The sequence below is a fragment of the Biomphalaria glabrata genome, chromosome 5 (genome assembly GCF_947242115.1).
Source record: "Biomphalaria glabrata chromosome 5, xgBioGlab47.1, whole genome shotgun sequence".
Lineage (NCBI taxonomy): Eukaryota > Metazoa > Mollusca > Gastropoda > Planorbidae > Biomphalaria > Biomphalaria glabrata.
In genome coordinates, this window is record NC_074715.1 from 32,639,835 (window position 1) to 32,660,263 (window position 20,429).

The 20,429-nt window shown below is 34.2% G+C and overlaps 3 protein-coding genes across 15 annotated transcripts in view; 1 reads left to right on the forward strand and 2 right to left on the reverse strand.

Moving 5' to 3' along the window:
- Nucleotides 1–20,429, forward strand: part of LOC106077623 (putative RNA polymerase II subunit B1 CTD phosphatase RPAP2) — a 273,180-nt gene that overhangs the window by 231,795 nt on the left and 20,956 nt on the right. The gene's annotated exons all lie outside the window — the stretch shown is intronic.
- Nucleotides 436–8,119, reverse strand: LOC106077620 (uncharacterized). Of its 5 annotated transcripts, XM_056030964.1 has the most exons (6): nucleotides 7,409–8,119; nucleotides 6,321–6,361; nucleotides 4,983–5,225; nucleotides 4,059–4,503; nucleotides 1,639–1,884; nucleotides 436–1,049 (listed from the first exon to the last, which is right to left on the reverse strand). In XM_056030964.1, exons 3-5 carry the CDS (start codon nucleotides 5,185–5,187, stop codon nucleotides 1,653–1,655), a joined length of 882 nt encoding a protein of 293 aa, XP_055886939.1. In that variant the 5' UTR covers nucleotides 5,188–5,225; nucleotides 6,321–6,361; nucleotides 7,409–8,119; the 3' UTR covers nucleotides 436–1,049; nucleotides 1,639–1,652. The 5 variants fall into 5 exon arrangements, with proteins under 5 accessions (XP_055886939.1, XP_055886940.1, XP_013093802.2 ...); XM_056030965.1 differs by lacking the exon at nucleotides 6,321–6,361; XM_013238348.2 differs by lacking the exon at nucleotides 7,409–8,119 and having other exon boundaries at nucleotides 6,321–6,441.
- On the reverse strand, nucleotides 8,265–18,763 carry LOC106077621 (probable thiopurine S-methyltransferase). 9 transcript variants are annotated; one of them, XM_056030967.1, is made up of 10 exons: nucleotides 15,089–15,208; nucleotides 14,604–14,970; nucleotides 14,263–14,362; nucleotides 13,316–13,408; nucleotides 12,877–13,012; nucleotides 12,446–12,498; nucleotides 11,482–11,556; nucleotides 11,276–11,361; nucleotides 9,497–9,565; nucleotides 8,265–9,325 (listed from the first exon to the last, which is right to left on the reverse strand). In XM_056030967.1, the coding sequence occupies exons 3-10, from the start codon at nucleotides 14,355–14,357 to the stop codon at nucleotides 9,228–9,230; spliced, it is 705 nt and encodes a 234-aa protein (XP_055886942.1). In that variant the 5' UTR covers nucleotides 14,358–14,362; nucleotides 14,604–14,970; nucleotides 15,089–15,208; the 3' UTR covers nucleotides 8,265–9,227. The 9 variants fall into 9 exon arrangements, with proteins under 9 accessions (XP_055886942.1, XP_055886941.1, XP_055886944.1 ...); XM_056030966.1 differs by lacking the exons at nucleotides 14,604–14,970; nucleotides 15,089–15,208 and adding an exon at nucleotides 18,634–18,763; XM_056030969.1 differs by lacking the exons at nucleotides 14,604–14,970; nucleotides 15,089–15,208 and adding an exon at nucleotides 15,323–15,391.

A 20,429-nucleotide genomic window follows, 5' to 3' on the forward strand; every position in this document is an offset into this window, starting at 1 on the left:
GGGTATTAGCGAATCATAGTCGAAATTATTCTGTACATGTATTATGCCATGAATACAATTTTAATATTAAAAGAATAATTTATTTGTTAATTAGAGGCTTTCATTTAATTCTTTACATAGGACTCAACATCTATCATCATTAGTGACGAATATTTTAGATTGTAAAAACTCAAAGCTGCACCATGTAACATAAATATTAGCCTTCTGAAGGTGAAAGATTCCAACGTACAACAGGGAGAAAAAAAACAGTTGAGGCAGCTCAGGCAAGATCTGTCTGAAAATAACTTTTTTTTTTAAAAGGTTATCAATAGAGGAAAAGAAAGTTTAAATCTTCAAAGCCACTCAAAATGAAAGAACTTGAGAGAAAAAAAAAACAATTAGGTGGGTAAAGAAATAGCTATAGCATGATAACTAATAGATTCAAAAGAACTTGAACATCTAGAAAATCTATCATTTAATACAATGAAACAAGTTTATGACAAACTCATCCATTTTCGTCTACAATGACAGTTTGAAGTAAATTAACACCTATATTCATTCTGAAATAAATAGGCCTAAACATTGATTGTGATATTTCAAAAAGTGGGTACCGGTATCTAATAAAAAAATTGTGCTGATGCTTCAACAATTTTTAAGATTTCATATAATTTTTCATATTTCATTTTTTTTTTTTAAATCACAAAATGATTGAGCCAGACACACTTAAAAACATTTTATTTTCAAACGGACAGATTCTACTATTGATAAATATACAAGTTGGTGACGAATGTTGATATTGTAGACATCAGTGTGGTCAAATGAATATTTTATTGAAATGTATCAAGCCATCTCAAACTTCAATTTACACCATATATGTGTATTTATATACAGTCATTTATAGAATTAACAGGTACTATAGAGTATAATAATAAAAATGTTTCCTAAGAAAGCTTGACACTCTGTGATCACTGTAGAGAACATTCAAGTTAGAGCGACATTTCTAACTGGCAACTAGACGTGTTCCCGTCCTTCTGTTGAGAATGTCTGTATAGGGACTCTCTCGTTTGAAACTGGAAGCAAAGTAAACATCATTTTAAATATTTTTCTAACTTGCGAACATTAATTTGTATGAATGACCAATCAGGTAGTCACATGCTCACAATTTATGACGTTGTTTTGAAAGTATCGTTACTCTTCCAGCTGACAACACAAACACTGGATAAAGAGTCTTCATCTAGCCTACAAGTGACCACTGGGTTGCAATTTTGGTCTATAAAGTTATTTGTAGTTAAGTGGTAAGTTTCACCCTAAACTTGCTTTACTATAAAGTAGTCTATCTAATCAAAAGGTGCAGCACTGTGATGTGACATGAATGATTTGTAACTCCAAGAGATGCAGACTGTGGATTGCGGAAGATCACGTTTTACTAGGCTGTTGTTGTTTTTTCCAGAAATGATCTATACGTCTTGTGTAATCCATTTTACAATAGGGGAAGTGTTTTTTTTTTAATTCAAGACCATCGTTTGAATTGTATTCTTCACTTTTTATGATTACAAATAATCACACCTGGCTATGGATATTACAAAATCGTAATAATGAGATTGTATAATTCAAAGTAGGTGAAGACCTACATGTATATAGAGTTATAAATATGTCTACCTTTTGTGTATATTTTAATCCATTGACACTATAGCTTCATCACGGTCAGTGACACTGTTGCAGTTGTTGAAATTAATGTTGTCACTGACATAGTAAGGGGGCTTGTGCTGGCGGCAGTTATTCGTCTTGTGCCATTGGTCACGCCAGGTCTCATAAGTAGGTCTTGCTGACTTGCTGTACCCACCGAAAGTAAGTGGAGGTAGTGGAGTCGGTGGTACCGGTACCTTGCATCCTTGTGTTCCAGGTCTATTAGAGAAACAGTGTATATTCATGGATAAACAGTGTATATTCATGGATAAACAGTGTATATTCATGGATAAAAAGCTTACATGTATAAATATATTTCTTTGAAAATGCCGGGGCATCTATTTCTAACTAGACATTGTCTCTTTCTCTCTAGCGGTCCAAGACATGATTAAAAGGCATGATTTTCTTTCACGCTTAGCCAAAGGCCTTCTCGCTGGAACTAAACTTAACAATGAGGTATGCGAGGTTAAAGCTGAACATTTCTTTGACCAATCCATGTGTCGAGAGTTAAAGAGGGTGCTATGTGGCAATGCTTTAAGAAGGTGACAACTGCATCATGATTTAAAGCTTGATATCCTCATTTATGGTTATTTAGGCCTGCAGTGTTAAGACGATTGCCTGGTCGTAAGGTATGCGCTACAAACTGCTGGGACAATGGTTCCGAGTTTGAACCCAGCACGCTGCTGTTTTGCTGCTGCCACCCTTCAGTACCTCTGTGTTACTTACTCACAGTTCAGTTTTGCTGCCACCCTTCAGTACATATGTGTTACTTTCTCATTGAAAAGATTTTCTGCCGAGGTTTAACAGTTATGTGTTACTTTCTCATTGTAAAGTTTTGCTGGCGTAGTTCAACAGCTATGTGTTACTTGCTCATTGTAAAGTTTTGCTGGCGTGGTTCAACAGCTATGTGTTACTTCCTCATTGTAAAGTTTTGCTGGCTGGTTCAACAGCTATGTGTTACTTCCTCATTGTAAAGTTTTGCTGGCTGGTTCAACAGCTATGTGTTACTTGCTCATTGTAAAGTTTTGCTGGCGTGGTTCAACATCTATGTGTTACTTTCTCATTGTACAGTTTTGCTGGCCTGGTTCAACAGCTATGTGATACTCATATCAACAAGCTTTCATGGGAAGACCACCTTGGAACTCTAACAAAGAAAACAGCCCAGCGACTCTTTTTTCTATACAAACTCAACAGTTTTAAATTAAATAAGAAGATCCTTGAGACATTTTACGGCGCGACTGTACAAAATCTGCTAACATACGGAATAAGTTGTTGGCAAGGCAACGCCTCATCTAAACTGTTGCAACGTCTAGAAAACATCATTAAAAAAGCATCAAAAATTACACTCACAACATTACCACATTTAAAGGAACTTTTTGAACAAACGTGCCTAAGAAAAATCGAAAAAATCTTGGAAGACAACGGCCACCCGCTCCATCAGAACTACGCCAGGTCGTCGCGAAGTGGGCGACTGCTGTCAATCAAAACAAGAACGGAGCGGTACAAAAACTCGTTCGTACCTCACTCGGTCAGACTCTATCACCGCCACTCATTGATCAGGGAACATGAAATGCACCAAGATACCTGTGTGTAGTCGCTGAATGAACTCTTTATGTTGTCTGTTGTATTTATGTGTATTTTTCTGTTGTGTTGTCTTTATATGAGAAACGAGTCCTTGTAATCACAACAAATTTCCGTAAGGATCAATAAAGCAGTCTTAGTCTTAGTCTTAGTCTTATCGTTTCCTAGTTTTGCTGCTGTGATACTACGGCTGTTGTTAACTTACATTTGTTTCACCAATGTACAGTGACTAATACATTTAATTGCTTATTTTCGAATATACATTTATGAAAGAAAGCATCCGTATGCCATTTCTTTCATTTTTTTTCTTTTTTGGTTAGATAATTGGGCTGTTGAATTTTGGGATAGGGGTGAAGGTGGAGTGATACTGATAGTGATACAAGAAGACATTGTTCTTGCTTGCATACTAGGATAAAGACATATAAAAGATCTTTCTTTCCAGGTGTCCCCCATTCATTGAAAGGTCATAGTTAAGAGAGGCGACGCCAGAATGTGAGACTGGAAGGTTCTGTTAACGTAGTGAGTTAGATTTTGTTAAGAGATATTATTACTAAAGTCTAGACCTATTACATTTATCAACCTGATTTGGTCTATAGTATAAAAATAGTTATATGTAGCTTGTTCACAAAGAAGTTTTTAAGTTATTTGATGTTTTATTACTTACTTATTACATATTACTCTTATAAAGGTTTAGTTGTCTACCAGCAGTTTGGTGTTACAAGTTAACGACCGGTAACAACAATTATCAGGATAAGTAATTATTAGCTATAAAAGTAGTTGAAGGATTATGTATTATAATGTAATTTACATACCTTGCTTTATTTTGAGCAACTGCCTGTCGCTGGGTCTTCATGTATTCCTGAGCTATGCTGGATATTGGCCAATCTATTATGTGGTGGTCATCATCACAGCTTTGCATGGCGTCTACAGCTGGACACATGCCTTCACCTTGGCCGATGTCACAGATGGAATGATCCACAACGAGTCTGTCTGAACCATCTCCCTGATAAGCAGCACCAAAGTGTAGCTGTTGCCCCTGCTGGGTGCTTGGTCTTAAGCTAGTCTTTGGGGGTGGGCAAGGGTAGTTTGGTCCACATGAGAGCCCACCATTAGTCTGACCTGGTGGAGCTCCTGTGTGGCTTGGTGGCCTACTTGCGCTTCGGGACTGCAGATTGGGCCGTATATCTTGTGGATAACCGCTAGCTCGTGAGGCAGGTGCTTGTTGTAAACCATGATCTCCCTGGTCTGCTCTAGACTCTGAAAGATAGATTGATCTAGAATCTAGAGTAGATTAGTAGTATAACTACTTCGAGCTTTACTATCCGTTTAAAGTAGAGCGTGCGGAATTTTAAAACAAATAGATTCAGATAAACCATTTAAAATGTCTTAGCATCTTACAATGACTTAATAATATCTGATACTGTAGAGAAATTGAAAGAACGACGCTGATTATTTTGTAAAATAAATACATTTGATATTTATGCACAAAATACAATTCTGTTACAGGACTGTTATTAATCATTGTTGTTTTTTGCCAAGTCATAGAATAGTTAGTTACAGACATATTAAGCAGTAGTGATGGGCCAGTTCATTGAAATGGCTTTTAGCGAAGAAGTTATTATAAATTGTATACGGTTTTCAACTTTCTGTGGATCCCCCCTACGATCAGGGCTGCGTGCCACAGTTTGAGAACCACTGATTTAGATGCTCTACCACTATAACAAATCTTTTATTACCTAATTCTGAGTCTGGTACAGCGCCTGGCAAAGTGAACCAGCCAAAATTGATGTCTTTGTTACCCTGAGCATGATTAGAGGATACGGCTTTGCCTGCTTCGGTGTCATTGCTAGCTGCTGTATGCATGGACTGGGCTTCCTTTTTCAATGCATTTATTGCCGCTATACACGGTTTGTGTGTCTCTTTGCCTCTACGTAGTGCCATCTCCCATAAACGGGTGCTGTGAGCCTACAGATACAAAACTAAAGGGAGAATTTTCAACATTAGAATCCAAATTATTGAAAATACTTTAAAGTGTTTTATTAGACCTTATCGTATCTTATCTTATTTTATCTTATCTTATATTATAGGGCCTACAGACGTTACTTCAAAAAAGAAGATGATTACGTCCTATGCGTCATGCATTTAGTCATGCATATTAACCAATGACCTAAATTTTGCCAAGTCACTGATTTTCCTTGCTAGCTCAGGCAACCCATTCCATGCTTTAATAGCGCTAGGAAGAAGGAGCATTTGTACAAACTTGTCCTAGCATATGGAACGAGGAATGTGCCGCGGGTTATCTTAGTGTCTTTCTGAGTATTTTATTAAATTCTGTTTTTGTATTTGAAGATCATGGTTCAGTGTTTTATGTATAATTGCTACTTTACTTTTAAGTCTTCTATCCTGAAGTCTTTCTAAATTTAGTGATTTTACTAATTGATTAGCAATACTACTAGTAAGCTTAATGCCGTAATACCATAATTTACAAATACAAACCCCAATAAAATACTCAGAAACACAGAGATAAAGGCCCATTTCTTATTTCATATGATAGAACAAATTCGTAAAAAAAATTAATACATGGAAACGAGTATGGCTTAGCCTATTGTCTTTTGAAGTAACGTCTGTATAAACCTAAGTATTTTAGAAGATAAGATATCAAGTCTAAGTCTACGCCTACCTACAAATCTGCATAATGATAAGTAATGATATAGTATGCCTAATGACATTGACTACTGAAATAAAAATCAGGTCTAGATATATTTTCTTATAGGCCAATAGTTGGAAAGCCAATCATTTAAATTCTAGATATAGGTTTAAACTCTAGATTTAGATTACTTGTTTTAAATATTTGATTTCCACACACAATCAGCAAAGTTTTATTCAAACTGGTTAATTACAAAAAAAAAATGAACGAAAATGTGACATTGTATGTAAACACACATATACACATGACGTTTTACACACTGCATAGAACGTATTTGACACTTATGTTGGTGAGCTTAAAAGAGGAAGACATTACGCAGAGGTGCCTCGCAGAAATGCTTTAAAGACCAGCTAAGGCCACAGCTTACCTTTAACTGGTATAGAACATCTGGCAGCTATATAACTGCCTCTGAAAGAGAAAGCCGAAGATCTCTTAAGTGATGAATGACCACCAGCAGACAACGGTACTGTCTGCGTTGGATGTGGTAAAATATGAAAAACACTGCTAGGATTGCGAAGTGAAATACTGCGCTTTAACTTCATCTTCGGGCTGGAAGACAAGCTTTTATTTGCGTCCAAAACAACATAGCAATGTATTATTTTACCATACCTCTGACTCTGTTGGCTCTGTTTAACTCGACGTGCCTTCGTGGAAACTTCTGGGTGGGTGGGCTCAAAAACCTGGACATGAATCTCGAAAACGGTTCTAGTGATTTTCTTAGAAATTTGACAGATGATGTCCATAAGTTCCCGCTTAACGAAAGGGTTAGGGACGGGAGTGTCTCTCCAAAATAGGGCTCCACAGCCACAAGAGGAAGTGTGCGAGATGAACCATAGTCATAATTACGACTGAAGGGGGCCAATATATATATATATATATATAAAGTTGGGAAAAGAATGACTAGCTCGTTGGCCACACTTAGGAAAACTACTTTGAATTTAAATTTGGCTAGAGAACTAGAAAATATTTATCTATAACGGAATATATGTTTTCGGTTATTTCCGCATTCATTCAAGAGTTTAAATAATTATTTTTTTAAAATCTAACATTCATTAGTTATTAAGAGCAAAATAATCGCTCTGTAAGTATTTTAAAAAAATGTTTTTCTATTTAAAATTAAGCCTTGATGGTGTGGACGTAGGCGGCAGGTCTATTCCTTTAGCTATCTTCTAAGCAGAAGAGACCTAATTTCATACAATTATCTTAAGGCTTTCTTTAAAATAATAAACTAAAAACGCTACTGAAAAATCGATTTCACCATCGCTTGTAGCCTGGCCTAATTGGATCCTTTTTTTTTTTTTTTCGTATGATGATACGAATACACCAATAACAGAACAAGTCTAAACATTGATTATATTTGACATTTCCTACATGTCTTTTTGTGTGTGTGTATCCGGTGTAGGCTACATACATGCTACATACATGCTACATACATGCTACATACATGCTACATACATGATACAAACTATGCCTGTTCATAAATAAAGTATTTTAAAAACCACATATAGGCTTATTTTTTTTTTTTTAACTTTTCATCACTTCAGATGGGGCTGGATTTATGACAGTGCAAGAGTGTGCTGCCGCCCAGGGTCTCATCCACATCTCAACATAGAACAAAGTGTGCAAAATAAATAGTTGTCCTAGTCTGTTTCCGCACAAACATGACAAGCGTTTAGATCTATTCATTTTGTAAGAGGGTGGGGCTCTACAGTCCACTTACTTAAATCTGACACTGACTGTAGAATCAATAGTGACAATATAATCATGTCTCAAAAAAACAAAATGCTTTTTACAAAGTTTATATGAACTCACTTTGTCTGTCTGTGAGGATTCTTTAACAATTTTTTTCTGCCACTCCCTTTCTCGGATTAGGCTCAAATTTTGCACAATTATTCATTGTCGATGACAACACATGAATTAGTAAAAAAGAAAAAGTAACTAATCACTTAACTAAATTTGTTGTATATTGAAAAAAGGGAAAAAAACTCTCCCTTCACTTAATATAGTCCTAAGCTTTGTTTAAAAAAAAAAAAAAAGTATTTTAATATTTTGCTTGTTGCATCTCATTTCCCCATTACCATGAGTGTGTTGTGCTCAAAATATCACGATCTGCCCTTCATTTACATTTTGGATGGACTTGCCACAGTTTGTCTAAATACAAAGATTCTAAGAAATCTAACATAGGCTACAAAGCAAAACAAAAATAAAAAATTTCTAAGGACCATTAACATGTAATATTCTGCAAGTGTCTTTAAAAAAAAAAATTCATAAGCAATTGTAACATAAAAATTCATAAGCAATTGTAAAAAAATCTTTTATATTTAGTGTTTATTAATGTGATTTTAAACATGGAATGTGCAAGCTAGCACTACATATAAAACTAATATGTTAATGACAATTAAAAAAAAAAATCATTGGTGTAAAAAAAAACAAAAAAAAACAAACCAAACAAGCATCTTTAAGGACATGTATTTAGTATAGAGGGAATGCTAGTAATTAATTTCGTTTTGGTGAAGCTATCACGTAACAACCAACATCTATTTTTTTGTCTCGGAACTGGACAGAATGAGACAATATATGTTCCAGAAGCTGAAAATTTGGACTATACAAATTTGCCTTTGGGGAATGTCATCAGATAATGCTGACCACATCCTACAAAACTGTGTTCTTTATCGAGAGGACCGAACAAAATACTGGCCCCATAACCCCTCTATAGAAGAAAAACTATATGGAGAGCTGCCTGATTTGGAAACCACAGCAAGTTTTATCTCAGATTTTGGTCTAGCCACCTGAACCTTCCAAAATAATAAAAATGAAGAAGAAAAAAACCCATCTTACTTTAGCCTTTTTTTTAATATTCTATAATGCATGAAAATTAGATTCAGCTTTTAATGTCACTGAAAGATATTTTTCTTTTATATTTTGTCTATTACACTAAGTCTTGAATGGACAAGGTAGAGTCAGATTAAGTCTTGATAATTTGTTTATCTTCAGTAAGATATGAGACTAGGATTAAGTTCATTCTCCTTTATTGAACAAGTGAGTTGGGAAAAGAACACATCAAAAAGTTTTATTCCATTGACTCCATTCAAAAGATCATAATAAACGTTAATTCTTTCATCAATAAGTTAAACATTTTAGTATACAATGGGGACAGATATATGACAACAATAAAAAGACTAATTTGTAAGAAAGACATAAGAATACAATACCATTTGAAGTAAAAGATTAACTTCTAATTAGCACACAAAACATAATGAAATATCATTTTTTTCTAGTGCAAATGAATGATGCTATAATAAGCAACATGAATATCTTTGCCAGCTACTTTTCTCCCAGCTCGTTCCAAAAACTCAAGAGAGAAGTCTGGTTCTAGAAATTAAAATAAAAAAGTAATAAATTTTAAATAAATTTCATTACAAAGAACAAAGATATTTTAAAACAAATCATTTGCATTTAGTTTTACTGTTAAAAGAAAAATTAAAGTAAAACAACATAATAAAAAAAAAATTCTATGTAAAGCAAAGGTTTAAGATGATTTACCAAAAAGATTTTTCAACTCTCCTTCATACATAGGGTGAGGTGGTGGTGGCCGAGATGGACTGTTAACATCTAACAATAGAAAACAAATTTAAGTGAATTTGCATCACATTCAGTGAGGCATAAAATCAAGATTTATCCTTTCTATTTAGTAGTATAAAGTCAATGTGAGTTATTTACATAGTTTTCTATTGCTTTTTTTTTAGGGTAATAAAATAGTCATTTTAAGTCACCAGTCCAAAAATAATTTTTCTTTGCATGCTCTCTTCATTTAGGTGTTTAATAACACTGAAGCATTCTAAAACCTGACCTGTAATATTCTGAGACCAACTAGTGTCTCTTTTTACAGCTTTATAAAAACAGTTCCAATTTAGAAAACTGAATAATTTAATTGCACAAACTTGACTTTTAGAGTTAAATTAATTTTAAAATTCAATAATATTACTGACAAATATTTACACATAGCTGTGGTTTCAAATCTTGCTTCAATAAACCAAGAGTAACAAATGTCATGAATTTTAATTTTTGCACCCTGTCTTGCCACTAGAGCTTATTTTTATTTCCACATTCTGTAATTTGAAATTTAAGGGGAACTATAGTTCTAGAATATACAATTAAAGGAAAGGGTTAAAGACAACTTCCCAGCGTCCTGTGGTTGGAACTTGAATCATTACTATTGCTTTATTTGCAAATGTTTAAAATAACAGTGCAACAAAAGAATATGATTGTAAATAATGATATGGTTTCATCTTGACATTTTATGTTTCTTTTGCTATCAGCAAGAATAAGTGGGTCACTTGTTCTTTCTCTGTTGAAACACCACAAGTTAATCAGTGTTCTACTTTGTTTTCTTCCTTTCTGAAGCCTGCATCTCTTCCTTCTTTATAGTAGTTTACATTGCAGGAGCATCATTAATAAAAAAGTAAAGTTCCCCTTTCAGACCTTGTGGTCTATAGGGCAGATGATGTAAAGGTCATCTGGTTTTTGTGGCCTAAATCAACGAGGGTGTCATGTGACCAGCACAACGATCAACCACCTTTACTTTTCCACAAATAACGTCAGGTACCCATTAGAGCTGGGCGCCCAAAGATCCGGAAATTAAAAATCACAGTCTTCACCAGGATTCAAACCCAAGTCCCCGGTTCGGAAGCCAACCGCTTTACCCCTCAGCCACCGCACCTCCAGGAGCATTATTGCTAGTCCTAAAAGCCTTTGTATGTGACTATGCCACCTGCATTTTCATGTTTAACAAAGGCCATGGGGACACCGTAATGTCCAATTAGCATATCCATCTTACCACATATTTCCTCATTTAAAATGCACCATCTGTGAGATGTCAGTGCTTAAGATTATTATTGTTCACTTGGATTAACTGTCTCAATGATAGGGATTGATTCAAGTGATGAGAATGTTTGTTAATAAGATGCTGATGGTACAATGATGACTACAAACACCCATAGCAGTATTGAGGTATTGCACAGTAGGTAGTGGTGTTCATAACATTACAAATAAGTTTTAATGATGTAAAGTATATAAGTTTTAATCTAAGAATTAAGTACATTAATCCTTAGAGATTCTAAATCTTTTCAGAAAAATGAATATTTAACAGAATTATTTTTCTCACATGTTAATAAACTTCAACAAAAACTTCAATTCAATATGTTTAGAGAAGTTTTTTTTTTACAGACATCTACCGCATAAGAAAATAAAAAGTTATAATGAGCACAAGACTTGCCTATTCAGCTAAAAAAAAAAAGAAACTATATTATAAAATTAGCTTACCACTCATTATTGAAACATCATATTCCATTACTTCTAACAAAATACGTCCTTTTGAATTCAATACACTTTTAATAATTTGAATGTATCTGTAAGTTATAACAAAAGCAAACAAGTTTATGCTTGAATAAATCTTAAAGGGCATCAAGTTATCTTTCAATATACATACTTCATTAGAATAACATGCACAAATGTTCTTTTACACTTACGCAGGTACATCCTGTCTATTAAGTGCTACTAGACTTCCTCTATCCCAAATTGCATCAAATTTGCCTTCTAAGTCTCTGTGTGAAAAAATAGTAATAATAATTATATAATTATTATCCTTTAAAAAATAACTTAAAGTTAAATAGAAAGGTTTACAACTTTCAAATAATTCTATTGATTTTAAAAGTAGCAGAATAAACTCAAAATATGGACATAGAAATCATTCTTTTGTACCTATGTTCATTTTTTTAAAAGTTATAAGCCACTCGTGTAAGAGTTTTCAAGATATCATTGCCCTTATCAGGCCAATGACAATTAAGTCATTGAACTATTTTCTATTGCTTGAGAACATTGTCAAAGTTGCGGTTATAATGTGATCTTGAAAGGTTTTTCCTCATAGGAATCGTAATAAAAATAAGCTGCACAATTTTTTCAACTTGTCTCAATTATCTCAATACATCAGCAATTATTTTTAAGAAGCTTAAGTGATGCAATTAATATTTTTCTTTTGTTGCCATGTATGAAAAACACATGACAGTTTGTGATTTATCAATTTTTATTAGCCAGAGTAAAAAATAAGGATTTATCTGGTGAAGATACTTCACAGGTAGATTTGATGGCTATTTTCCCCAAAAGACCAGGCAGTTTCGTTGATTTCCATTCCTCAGAACCTGCACAATCAGCATATTCTTACTCAACATTTGAACAAGTAATTTCTTACTTTTTTTAAATTTTGATTTTCACAAAGACAACTAACTGTACAAAATAAGACTTGTCTTTTTAGCAAGTTGTCTGCTTTGCAATTAACAATGACACACTTATGTGTACATGTAATGCAATATTTATTGATATATTTTTTTTTAAACGTTTCTATATTCAAGTTTCGGTTAAATGCATATAGATAATATTTAATTAAACAAATCCTTGAATAAAAAAAAAATCCCAACAAGTTTAGGCTATACTTACACATTGAATTTTAGCATATCTATCCAATAGATTTTAACTCTGCCATCTTTACTCTAAAAGTAATTATAAAAAAAAGGAAGAAAAAGAATTTAGACTAAAATATGTGAAAAAACATAAAAAAAAAAAACCCAAACTACTACTTAATTTATCAAACATTTTTTTAAAATGGGATTTTAAAAGATAAAATATTGAGTCTAGAAGCACTTTTCATTTGGCAGCTGAGCTCCTTATGGGGGGTGACTGAAAGCCATTTAGTGTGTATGTAGATTTGGACATTTTGTTTTAGTATATAGCACATTTTTTTTGTTTTAGTATATAGCATAATCAGTAAACAAGGCAAATTAATAAATGTTAATAAATATTAAATTCTATGCAATACACATTTAATTTATCCTTTTAGTAGTCATATTTTAGAAAAAAATGTTTTGAACCTTAAAAAGTTTAAAATCCTCTCCATTTTGTTTCATATCTTCTTCAGTATAATCAATATTTTGCTCTGAAAAAAACTGAGTGATAGCACTTTTCACACCTTCTACACCAACAACTGTGAATCCTTGGTCATATAACCTAATAATATAGAAATGGAAATAGTATAATATATATATATATAGTTAGTCCATCATGGTTCAATGATGACCAAGGAGCTGAGAGCTTTGTACTGGGGTTTTATGCCTCCTCATGTGGTTGGTGAGACCTATGTGACCCTGGAATGTTTGGCTGCACACTGGGCAGGTTATTCTAGCTCTATATATATACACATAAAGATGAGCAACAAATCTAGTCTAGGTAGCATGTAATATACAAAAGGAAAAATAAATAATTACTAGAACACAAATTGAATGTGTCAGAAAATGAACATATAAAGCCTACCATTTCATATCAAGCGTTTTACCACAAAGTGGAAAAAAGACCTTGTTTGCTTTTCCTTGTGGAATAAGTTTGTCAATATGTTTCACTAACATTCTGAAAGAATTAATTAAGAAAAAAAAAATTATAAATATATTACATAGATAAATATGAACATGAGCTGAAAGATTTAATACATTTTTTATTAATTTATTTTAATTCAAGGGTACTTTTTTAAAAATTAAAGCCATACCTATGATGATTACATAAAAATATATTTAAAGTGGAAACAGAAAAGAAAAATGTGACAAGCTCTTCCTCCAAAGATTACAAAGATGAAAATGTATTTTTGAAAACCTGATTTAGCAAAAATAAATAATTTCTTTATCAATTATAAAACATCAACAAAAAACTAATCTTAATCATTCTTTTCATGGATTCATATTTAATCATTTCTAAATGACTCCTACTTATACCATATAAGACAATTTAGAACAGCAGAGAAAGATTGAATAGATTATAACCAAGATTCATTAGACTGAATTGTTCATCAACCTGCAATTGATGAAGTAAAAGGTACTTCACTAAAGCAGAAAAGTGAATGCTGAAAGCCAGTGAATGCTGAAAGCCAGTCAATGAGGTCTCTTATAAAATAGATTCTATTCAACATTTATTAGTACATTTAGTGTACAATGTGTTACCAACATCAAAACTCAAAGCAACTGATAACTGATATTGTGATCAGTTTAACCTTTACAACTGCACCATAAATAACAATAATAAGAAATGGAAAAAAATCCTAGACAAAATAAATATGGATAGACAGATGGTGGAAATTTAGACTTACTATATATAGACAGACATTAAATGTAGTTATGTTTATGACATCATTGTTTACAACCCTTGGTTACAAAATATGTAACATATTACATTAATGATACATTTATAAAAAAAATATTAAAATTCAATACCTATGAACAGCAGATTCATGAAAGCCAATATCTAATTCATTCCATCTTTCACCCCAGTATTCCATTCTGCTGCTGGGTACTGTTTCTGCAGTCATTGATTCTGAAATTTAAAAATACTGTTTATTATTTAGCTGTACCACTCTATATCATTCTTCATTCAGACCTTTTGTTATGACTGGAGAAATGTAGTAGATGGTATATATATATATATATATATATATATATATATATATATATATATATATATATATATATATATATAATCTAACAGTTCTAACTTTATCTCCCCTAATGTAGGCTATACAGTAATTTACACAAGCACAATAACAGTACAGGCCTACCACTGATTTTTTTCTCAGTCCAGATATCAAATTCTGAATCTGCTAGATTTTTAAATCTATAATCTACGCAAATGAATAACACTACACTGGTTACTGCGCTTTAATATATGCTACTAATAAGTAAATATATATAGACTCTAAAGTTAGGCCAACAATATAAGATTAAAGTAGATCTAGAAACAACCATTCGCTCTTCGCATTCACATATTCATATATAATGGCTGTCAATGTGCGTAGCGCCGTAGCCTATACTTATAAGCTAGTTCATGCTTGGCTGAGAATGTCAATGATGCTCAATCGATTGTGATTTTCTCAAGCATAGACGAGCAGCGTCCTTTTCCTAGTAACAGCATTAGATGATCTAAAACTATAAATTTAGTATAAATTATAATATTATTTTATACACAGATTTTATCTAGATAATTATATAGTATATAGACTTCTATATATAGATCTAGAATTCTAAATCAAGTAAATCTTTAGACTTTAGTCTTTAGATCTTCATCTTGCAGTAGAACTGTAGATAGAATCTAGATTCTAGATCTAAATCTAGATTCCGTTCTAGGATATTCAATATAGAACTTTCTAGATTTTACTAGATCTATATTGTATCTCAATCCTGATGGCAAATTTCATAAACGATATTTTGAGAATCTTTTATTTAAAAACTCTATCTATACTAGTAGGTTTACTATAAGTATAGACAGTTTTATAGTTACAGTATAGAAGTATAGACCAGATCCAATTTGAACTTTGACCTACAGAAGAGTAGAAGTAGGCCTAACCATTGTCATGGCTGGCTTCGTCAAATAATTTTAGACAGTGCAGTGGCGTAGCAGCCATGGTGCGAAGAGGTTCAATGAACCCGGCCCCATGACCAATAGGGGTCCACACAGTTAATTTTAATAAATAGAAAAAAAGTGTCTATAAAAATATATATTTATATAATATTTATATTTATATAATCTAATGCTTGAAAAACTTTTTATAAAATAGCAAAAAAAGTAGGCCTACAAACCACTTAAATCGCACAATTAATAAGGATGTAAATCTATGGAAATGTATAAAGTTGCGGCGAAAATAAAAGAATAGCCTTTTGGGTAATATTTGAACCAAAGCAGATAATAGTAGCCCATGATCGAGTAGCCTACACTATGTTTACTGTGCAAAACGCAATTTGAAAATGCCGTCAGCAGTGATTGACAACTTTCAAATTACTATATCTTGATGCAAGAGTGTATTTATTTATTTTGCTCACAGCTTATCAAGACGGGTTTTTCTTTAATTCAATAAGGTATACGTTTAATTTATGGGACATTCTACATTACGTCATACAAGGTGATAGTCAGTATACGCTTAGGCTTAAATGATAGTCTGAGAGCAATGTGATTAACATAGGCCTACTTTATGCGATTAAGGAATTAACACTTTTGTGTTCTTTAAACGGAAAAGAACGCCAATTTTAATATTTATATAAGCATTATATAAGCATTGATCAATCAGGAAAAAAAAAAAGAAAAATTATAAACGTCATTCTGCTTATTGTCCCAAAGTGTTAGCGCAATCGAAAGTTGGTCAGAAATGTTGGAAAACACAGCGACAAACTGGAGAATATCTCTAGTGAATTAGGTATATATATATATATATATATATATATATATATATATATATATATATATATATATATATATATATATATATATATATATATAAGTAACTTGTCTGTCCAAAGGCTGTGTGAAGCGTCTATAATAGTGTGGTAGCTTAACTTGTTGCCACCGCAGGCTTAAATGAAAGGGGAGCAATTTTGTCTCTCTTGTCTGTACATAGCCTCTCCACAGCAAGTCCTATGCAGTACCTCCTCGTGGTGACAGATGGAAACTGAGGCTGTGAAGCGTCAGGCTAAACTGCAAGGGTCTCGGAGGAGGTTTGGCCCCAAGATGTGAGACAGGCATGGCCCGTCGGCGTGCGGACACGCCATGCTGCCCACAAACCAAACCACTTGTTATAGGTTAATAGCCGCACTGCCTTGTGTGTGTCCCTGCAAGGTCTAAGGCTAAGGGAGTAAATCCTAACAGAAAATCCGGTCCTGGTGCCCCGTAGGCGGGAGAACAGTAGTAAGACTACTGCTCTCTGGCAAACTCCTCCAGCCACCTGACCCCCAATTGTGATGGCTTGCCATACCTTTGGACCCGGTCAGTATGGAAGAGAGGCGTGTACTGACGTGTGGTCAAGCCCAGCACTCGCAAATTTACCGCCCAGGACATCCATCTCTGACAGTAATGTCTTTGAAAAAAAAACACGGAGAGTGGTAGTTACCGGTGATAAGTTCCTAGCTGATTGGCGTAATCGGGAACGCCAGGGACCACTCTTGACGGTAGAAATTATTGATCACGTTTGCTATCTCGGCTCCATCATATCCAACAATACTATACAGGATAAAGACATTAACAACAGGATAGCCAAAGCAATGGGCACCATGTCAGTGCTACAGAAAAGAGTGTGGGACAACATATTGCTGACTAACAATACTAAAGCTTCAGTCTACCGGACCTGTGTGTTGAGCACTTTGCTATACGGAAGTGAAACATGGTCAGGAAAAAAAGCTGAATGTCTTCCACCTCCGATGTCTAAGGCGGGTCTTTAAAAAAGGTGGCAAGATAAAATAACAAATGAAGAAATGCTACAAAGAGCAGGATGCCAGGACTGAGGACACCCGCTTTGTTATGTTAAGGCCTCCGCGCGGTGTTGATTCTTGACAATCTGTCTAGTGTAGATCTGACTGGAAGTAACGCTGAACTCAACACTTCAGTAACACCGGCGAAAGGCCGAAACAATCAAATATGTAGTCGACGCTGATATGTTGTTCTACAAATATGTTTAATACTCAAGAAGGGAATCGTCCGATGTCAATAATGTCGTACTCAAGTCTACTACTCTACAAGAAGCGTCTTCCTTTTAGCGTCACTTAGAGCGTTCTTATTTTTTAAAGATCTGTCACGTCACTTGTCGCTAATTAAAACTTTCCCCTTATTCCCGAAACAAATAACTAATTCCTAATCATGTCATAACAACTCCTCCCCCTCCCGCTAAAAAAAATTGCCTGTCAATTTTTTAATCTACTGTCTTAGTCTTACAATGTGCAAGGGCCAAAATGTAGGGAAACATAAAAGACAACATAATTTGAGTCTTGATTGCGATTTCAACTTCTCTTTCTGTGTCCACAATCAAGTTCCTCTGAACCCATATTTCCCTCAAGTGTCACTAACTGATACTGTCCAATGTGATGTGCCATAGGTGACCGCAGACATAGTTCGTTTGCGCTGACACTATAGGTGTGTCTATCTATACTTCATCACATCACGTTCCAGAGGTTACACCGCTTTCCCTCACACGTCAGGACAGACAATTTACCTAATATGACAAATCGACATTTATCAATACTCGTTCTCCCACTATACACCTAACGTTCTTTCGGGCATTTACAAGTGTATTTTATTTTCTCTCTCCACTTACTTGCCCCCACACGACCTAACTCTTTACTGATGTATGATCATGATCAAATACAAAGAATAAATTATAAAACTTACTTTTTCGTGATGTAACTACATGATCGCCTTATAAATGCCCTTTTTATTCATACAAACATACATACAATTCATACATAATACCCGAAATCAATAACCAACATGAGCTAATCTAATAATAACGCAATCGCATATACATTATAACATATATATCCTATTCAAAGATACCTTAACACAACCTAATACCCGTCTAGTTATGACTACTAGTTAGGTCAATTAATTAAGAATTAACAATTTAAATAAAATCCAACTTATTTACACACTACGGTCTCATAGTGCTATGTTTCACAGGCTATCTACACGACTCATACATTTGTTATCTCCAACTGGAGTTTACATCTCTTCTTACACCACTATAGCCCGCTTGTGGCCTTCTACCTCTGTATGACTTGCGATTACCGCTACCATAGTCATCTCTTCTACCATCACTGTCGGATACAGACCTGTGCCTCCTATCCGAACTCGCAATCTTCTGTTTAGACTGTTCTGCCCTACTCCAACAGTCTTTAGCGATGTGCCCATGTTTATGGCAGTTAAAACAAATTATGTCCTTTCTAGGTTTGTTTCGCTTTTTGTTGCCATACCTGCTTTTCCAACTTCTAACCTGTTTGTCAGAAGCGGCTCTGACACCTGCTACATTTCCAAGTAAAACATCTCCAGATAACCTCGGCATGGCTACTCCTTCGCAATACCCAGTGTACAATGGAGATCGAAGGAACACTTTGCACGCTTCGAATCTCTTAACTACAATAATTGTTTGTTTGTTAATCATTGCTTTGAAAAAGTCGTTCCCTAGTGCTATTAAAGCATGGAGTGGGTTGCCTGAGCTGGCAAGAAAAACCAATGACTTGGCTGAATTTAAGTCATTGGTTAACATGCAGGACTAAATGCATAATGCGTATGACGTAAAAATCTTTTTTTTTTTTTTTAAGTAACGTCGGTGTTTTATAAAATAAGACACAATTAGAGTCTACTTGTAAGAAGTTGTAACCGAAACTATTAAGTCTAATAAACACTAACATCTAAGGAAAGACTTTAACAAAGTACCGACGCCTACATTTGTTGTTTTTATCATACATTGATCAAAGGGTAGGAGTCCACTATCCTATTCTGGAACCCAGGCCCTCAAGTAGACTGCCTTGCTACGCCACTGATTATATGGGCAGCTATTGGCGTACTTAAGTTCCTAAAGATTATCTCAAAAAGTTAATTTACTCTAGATCTACAATATAGAGGCTACACCTACACATTTTAGATCTAAATTTTTCACACGAACATTGTAGCCTATCACTCAAGGAATATTTTGTTGTGTTAGGCCCTTTATCTCTTGACCTTCCCCATCCCAATCTTAAGACATATTGGAGTCCGGACGGTAGGTCCTATATCTAATTCTAATGATTATCTATATAACGATAGTCTTTGATTGTAGACATACCGGATGGTGGCTTAAGGCCTATATCTAATGATAGTCTTTGATCCCATTAAAGAAAATTAAAAAAATTAATTAATTACGTCAAACTGATTAATTAACATTTTAAAAATGAATTCATGTGTTGTCATGGACAATGAACATATAGTTAAGTGCGCTAATTTAAATTTCCACTTGATCAGAGAATGGAAAGTGGGAGTAATATCGTGTGAAAGATTTTGACCACCAAAAAAAAAACAGGCAGAGTGAGTTAACATAGCCTATTCGAATCTTTCCTTAAGAAACAACAACAAGGCAGAGTGAGCTAACATAGCCTCTATTAACATCTGTCCCTTAAGAAACAACAACAAGGCAGAGTGAGTTAACATAGCCTATTACAATCTTTCCTTAAAAAACAACAACAAAAAGTCTGCACACATTGTAAGGCTTAGTCAAATTGGCTCCCCACAGGCGATGACCAGAATACATTATCAGTCTATGTTTTCTCATGAGTATATGTTACGGCTAATTAGTAGGACAACAAGACTACTTATTTTTGTAAACTACTAGAACGAAAACGTGATGTCAATACGTAAAGATTATATACAACGATGTGTGTAGGCCTTGTTCTAATCTGACCAAGCTTATTGGTTCCACATCTTCTTTGGTCATGTTAAAGTAGGCCCTTCTTGGCTAAGTTTAAACGTCTGCAGGAGCTATTATTCCATTTTTAAATAGATGAATTGTAGACCAAGCACAACGATAGTAGACGCAAGTGTTAGATATATCTACACCAGCTAGCTAGGTCAAGAACTGATTGCTGCTGGAGAT

Coding starts and splice junctions, on each gene's coding strand:
- LOC106077620 (XM_056030965.1), bottom strand. CDS start 5,187: ATGGCACTACGTAGAGGCAAAGAGACACACAAACCGTGTATAGCGGCA. Junction 4,504..4,982: donor TGTACCAGACTCAGAATTAG/GTAATAAAAGAT, acceptor TCTATCTTTCAG/AGTCTAGAGCAGACCAGGGA. Junction 1,885..4,058: donor GTTGCTCAAAATAAAGCAAG/GTATGTAAATTA, acceptor TTTCTCTAATAG/ACCTGGAACACAAGGATGCA.
- LOC106077621 (XM_056030966.1), bottom strand. CDS start 18,712: ATGGGCACATCGCTAAAGACTGTTGGAGTAGGGCAGAACAGTCTAAAC. Junction 12,499..12,876: donor AGGATTTTAAACTTTTTAAG/GTTCAAAACATT, acceptor AATTACTTTTAG/AGTAAAGATGGCAGAGTTAA. Junction 11,362..11,481: donor AATAGACAGGATGTACCTGC/GTAAGTGTAAAA, acceptor TATAACTTACAG/ATACATTCAAATTATTAAAA.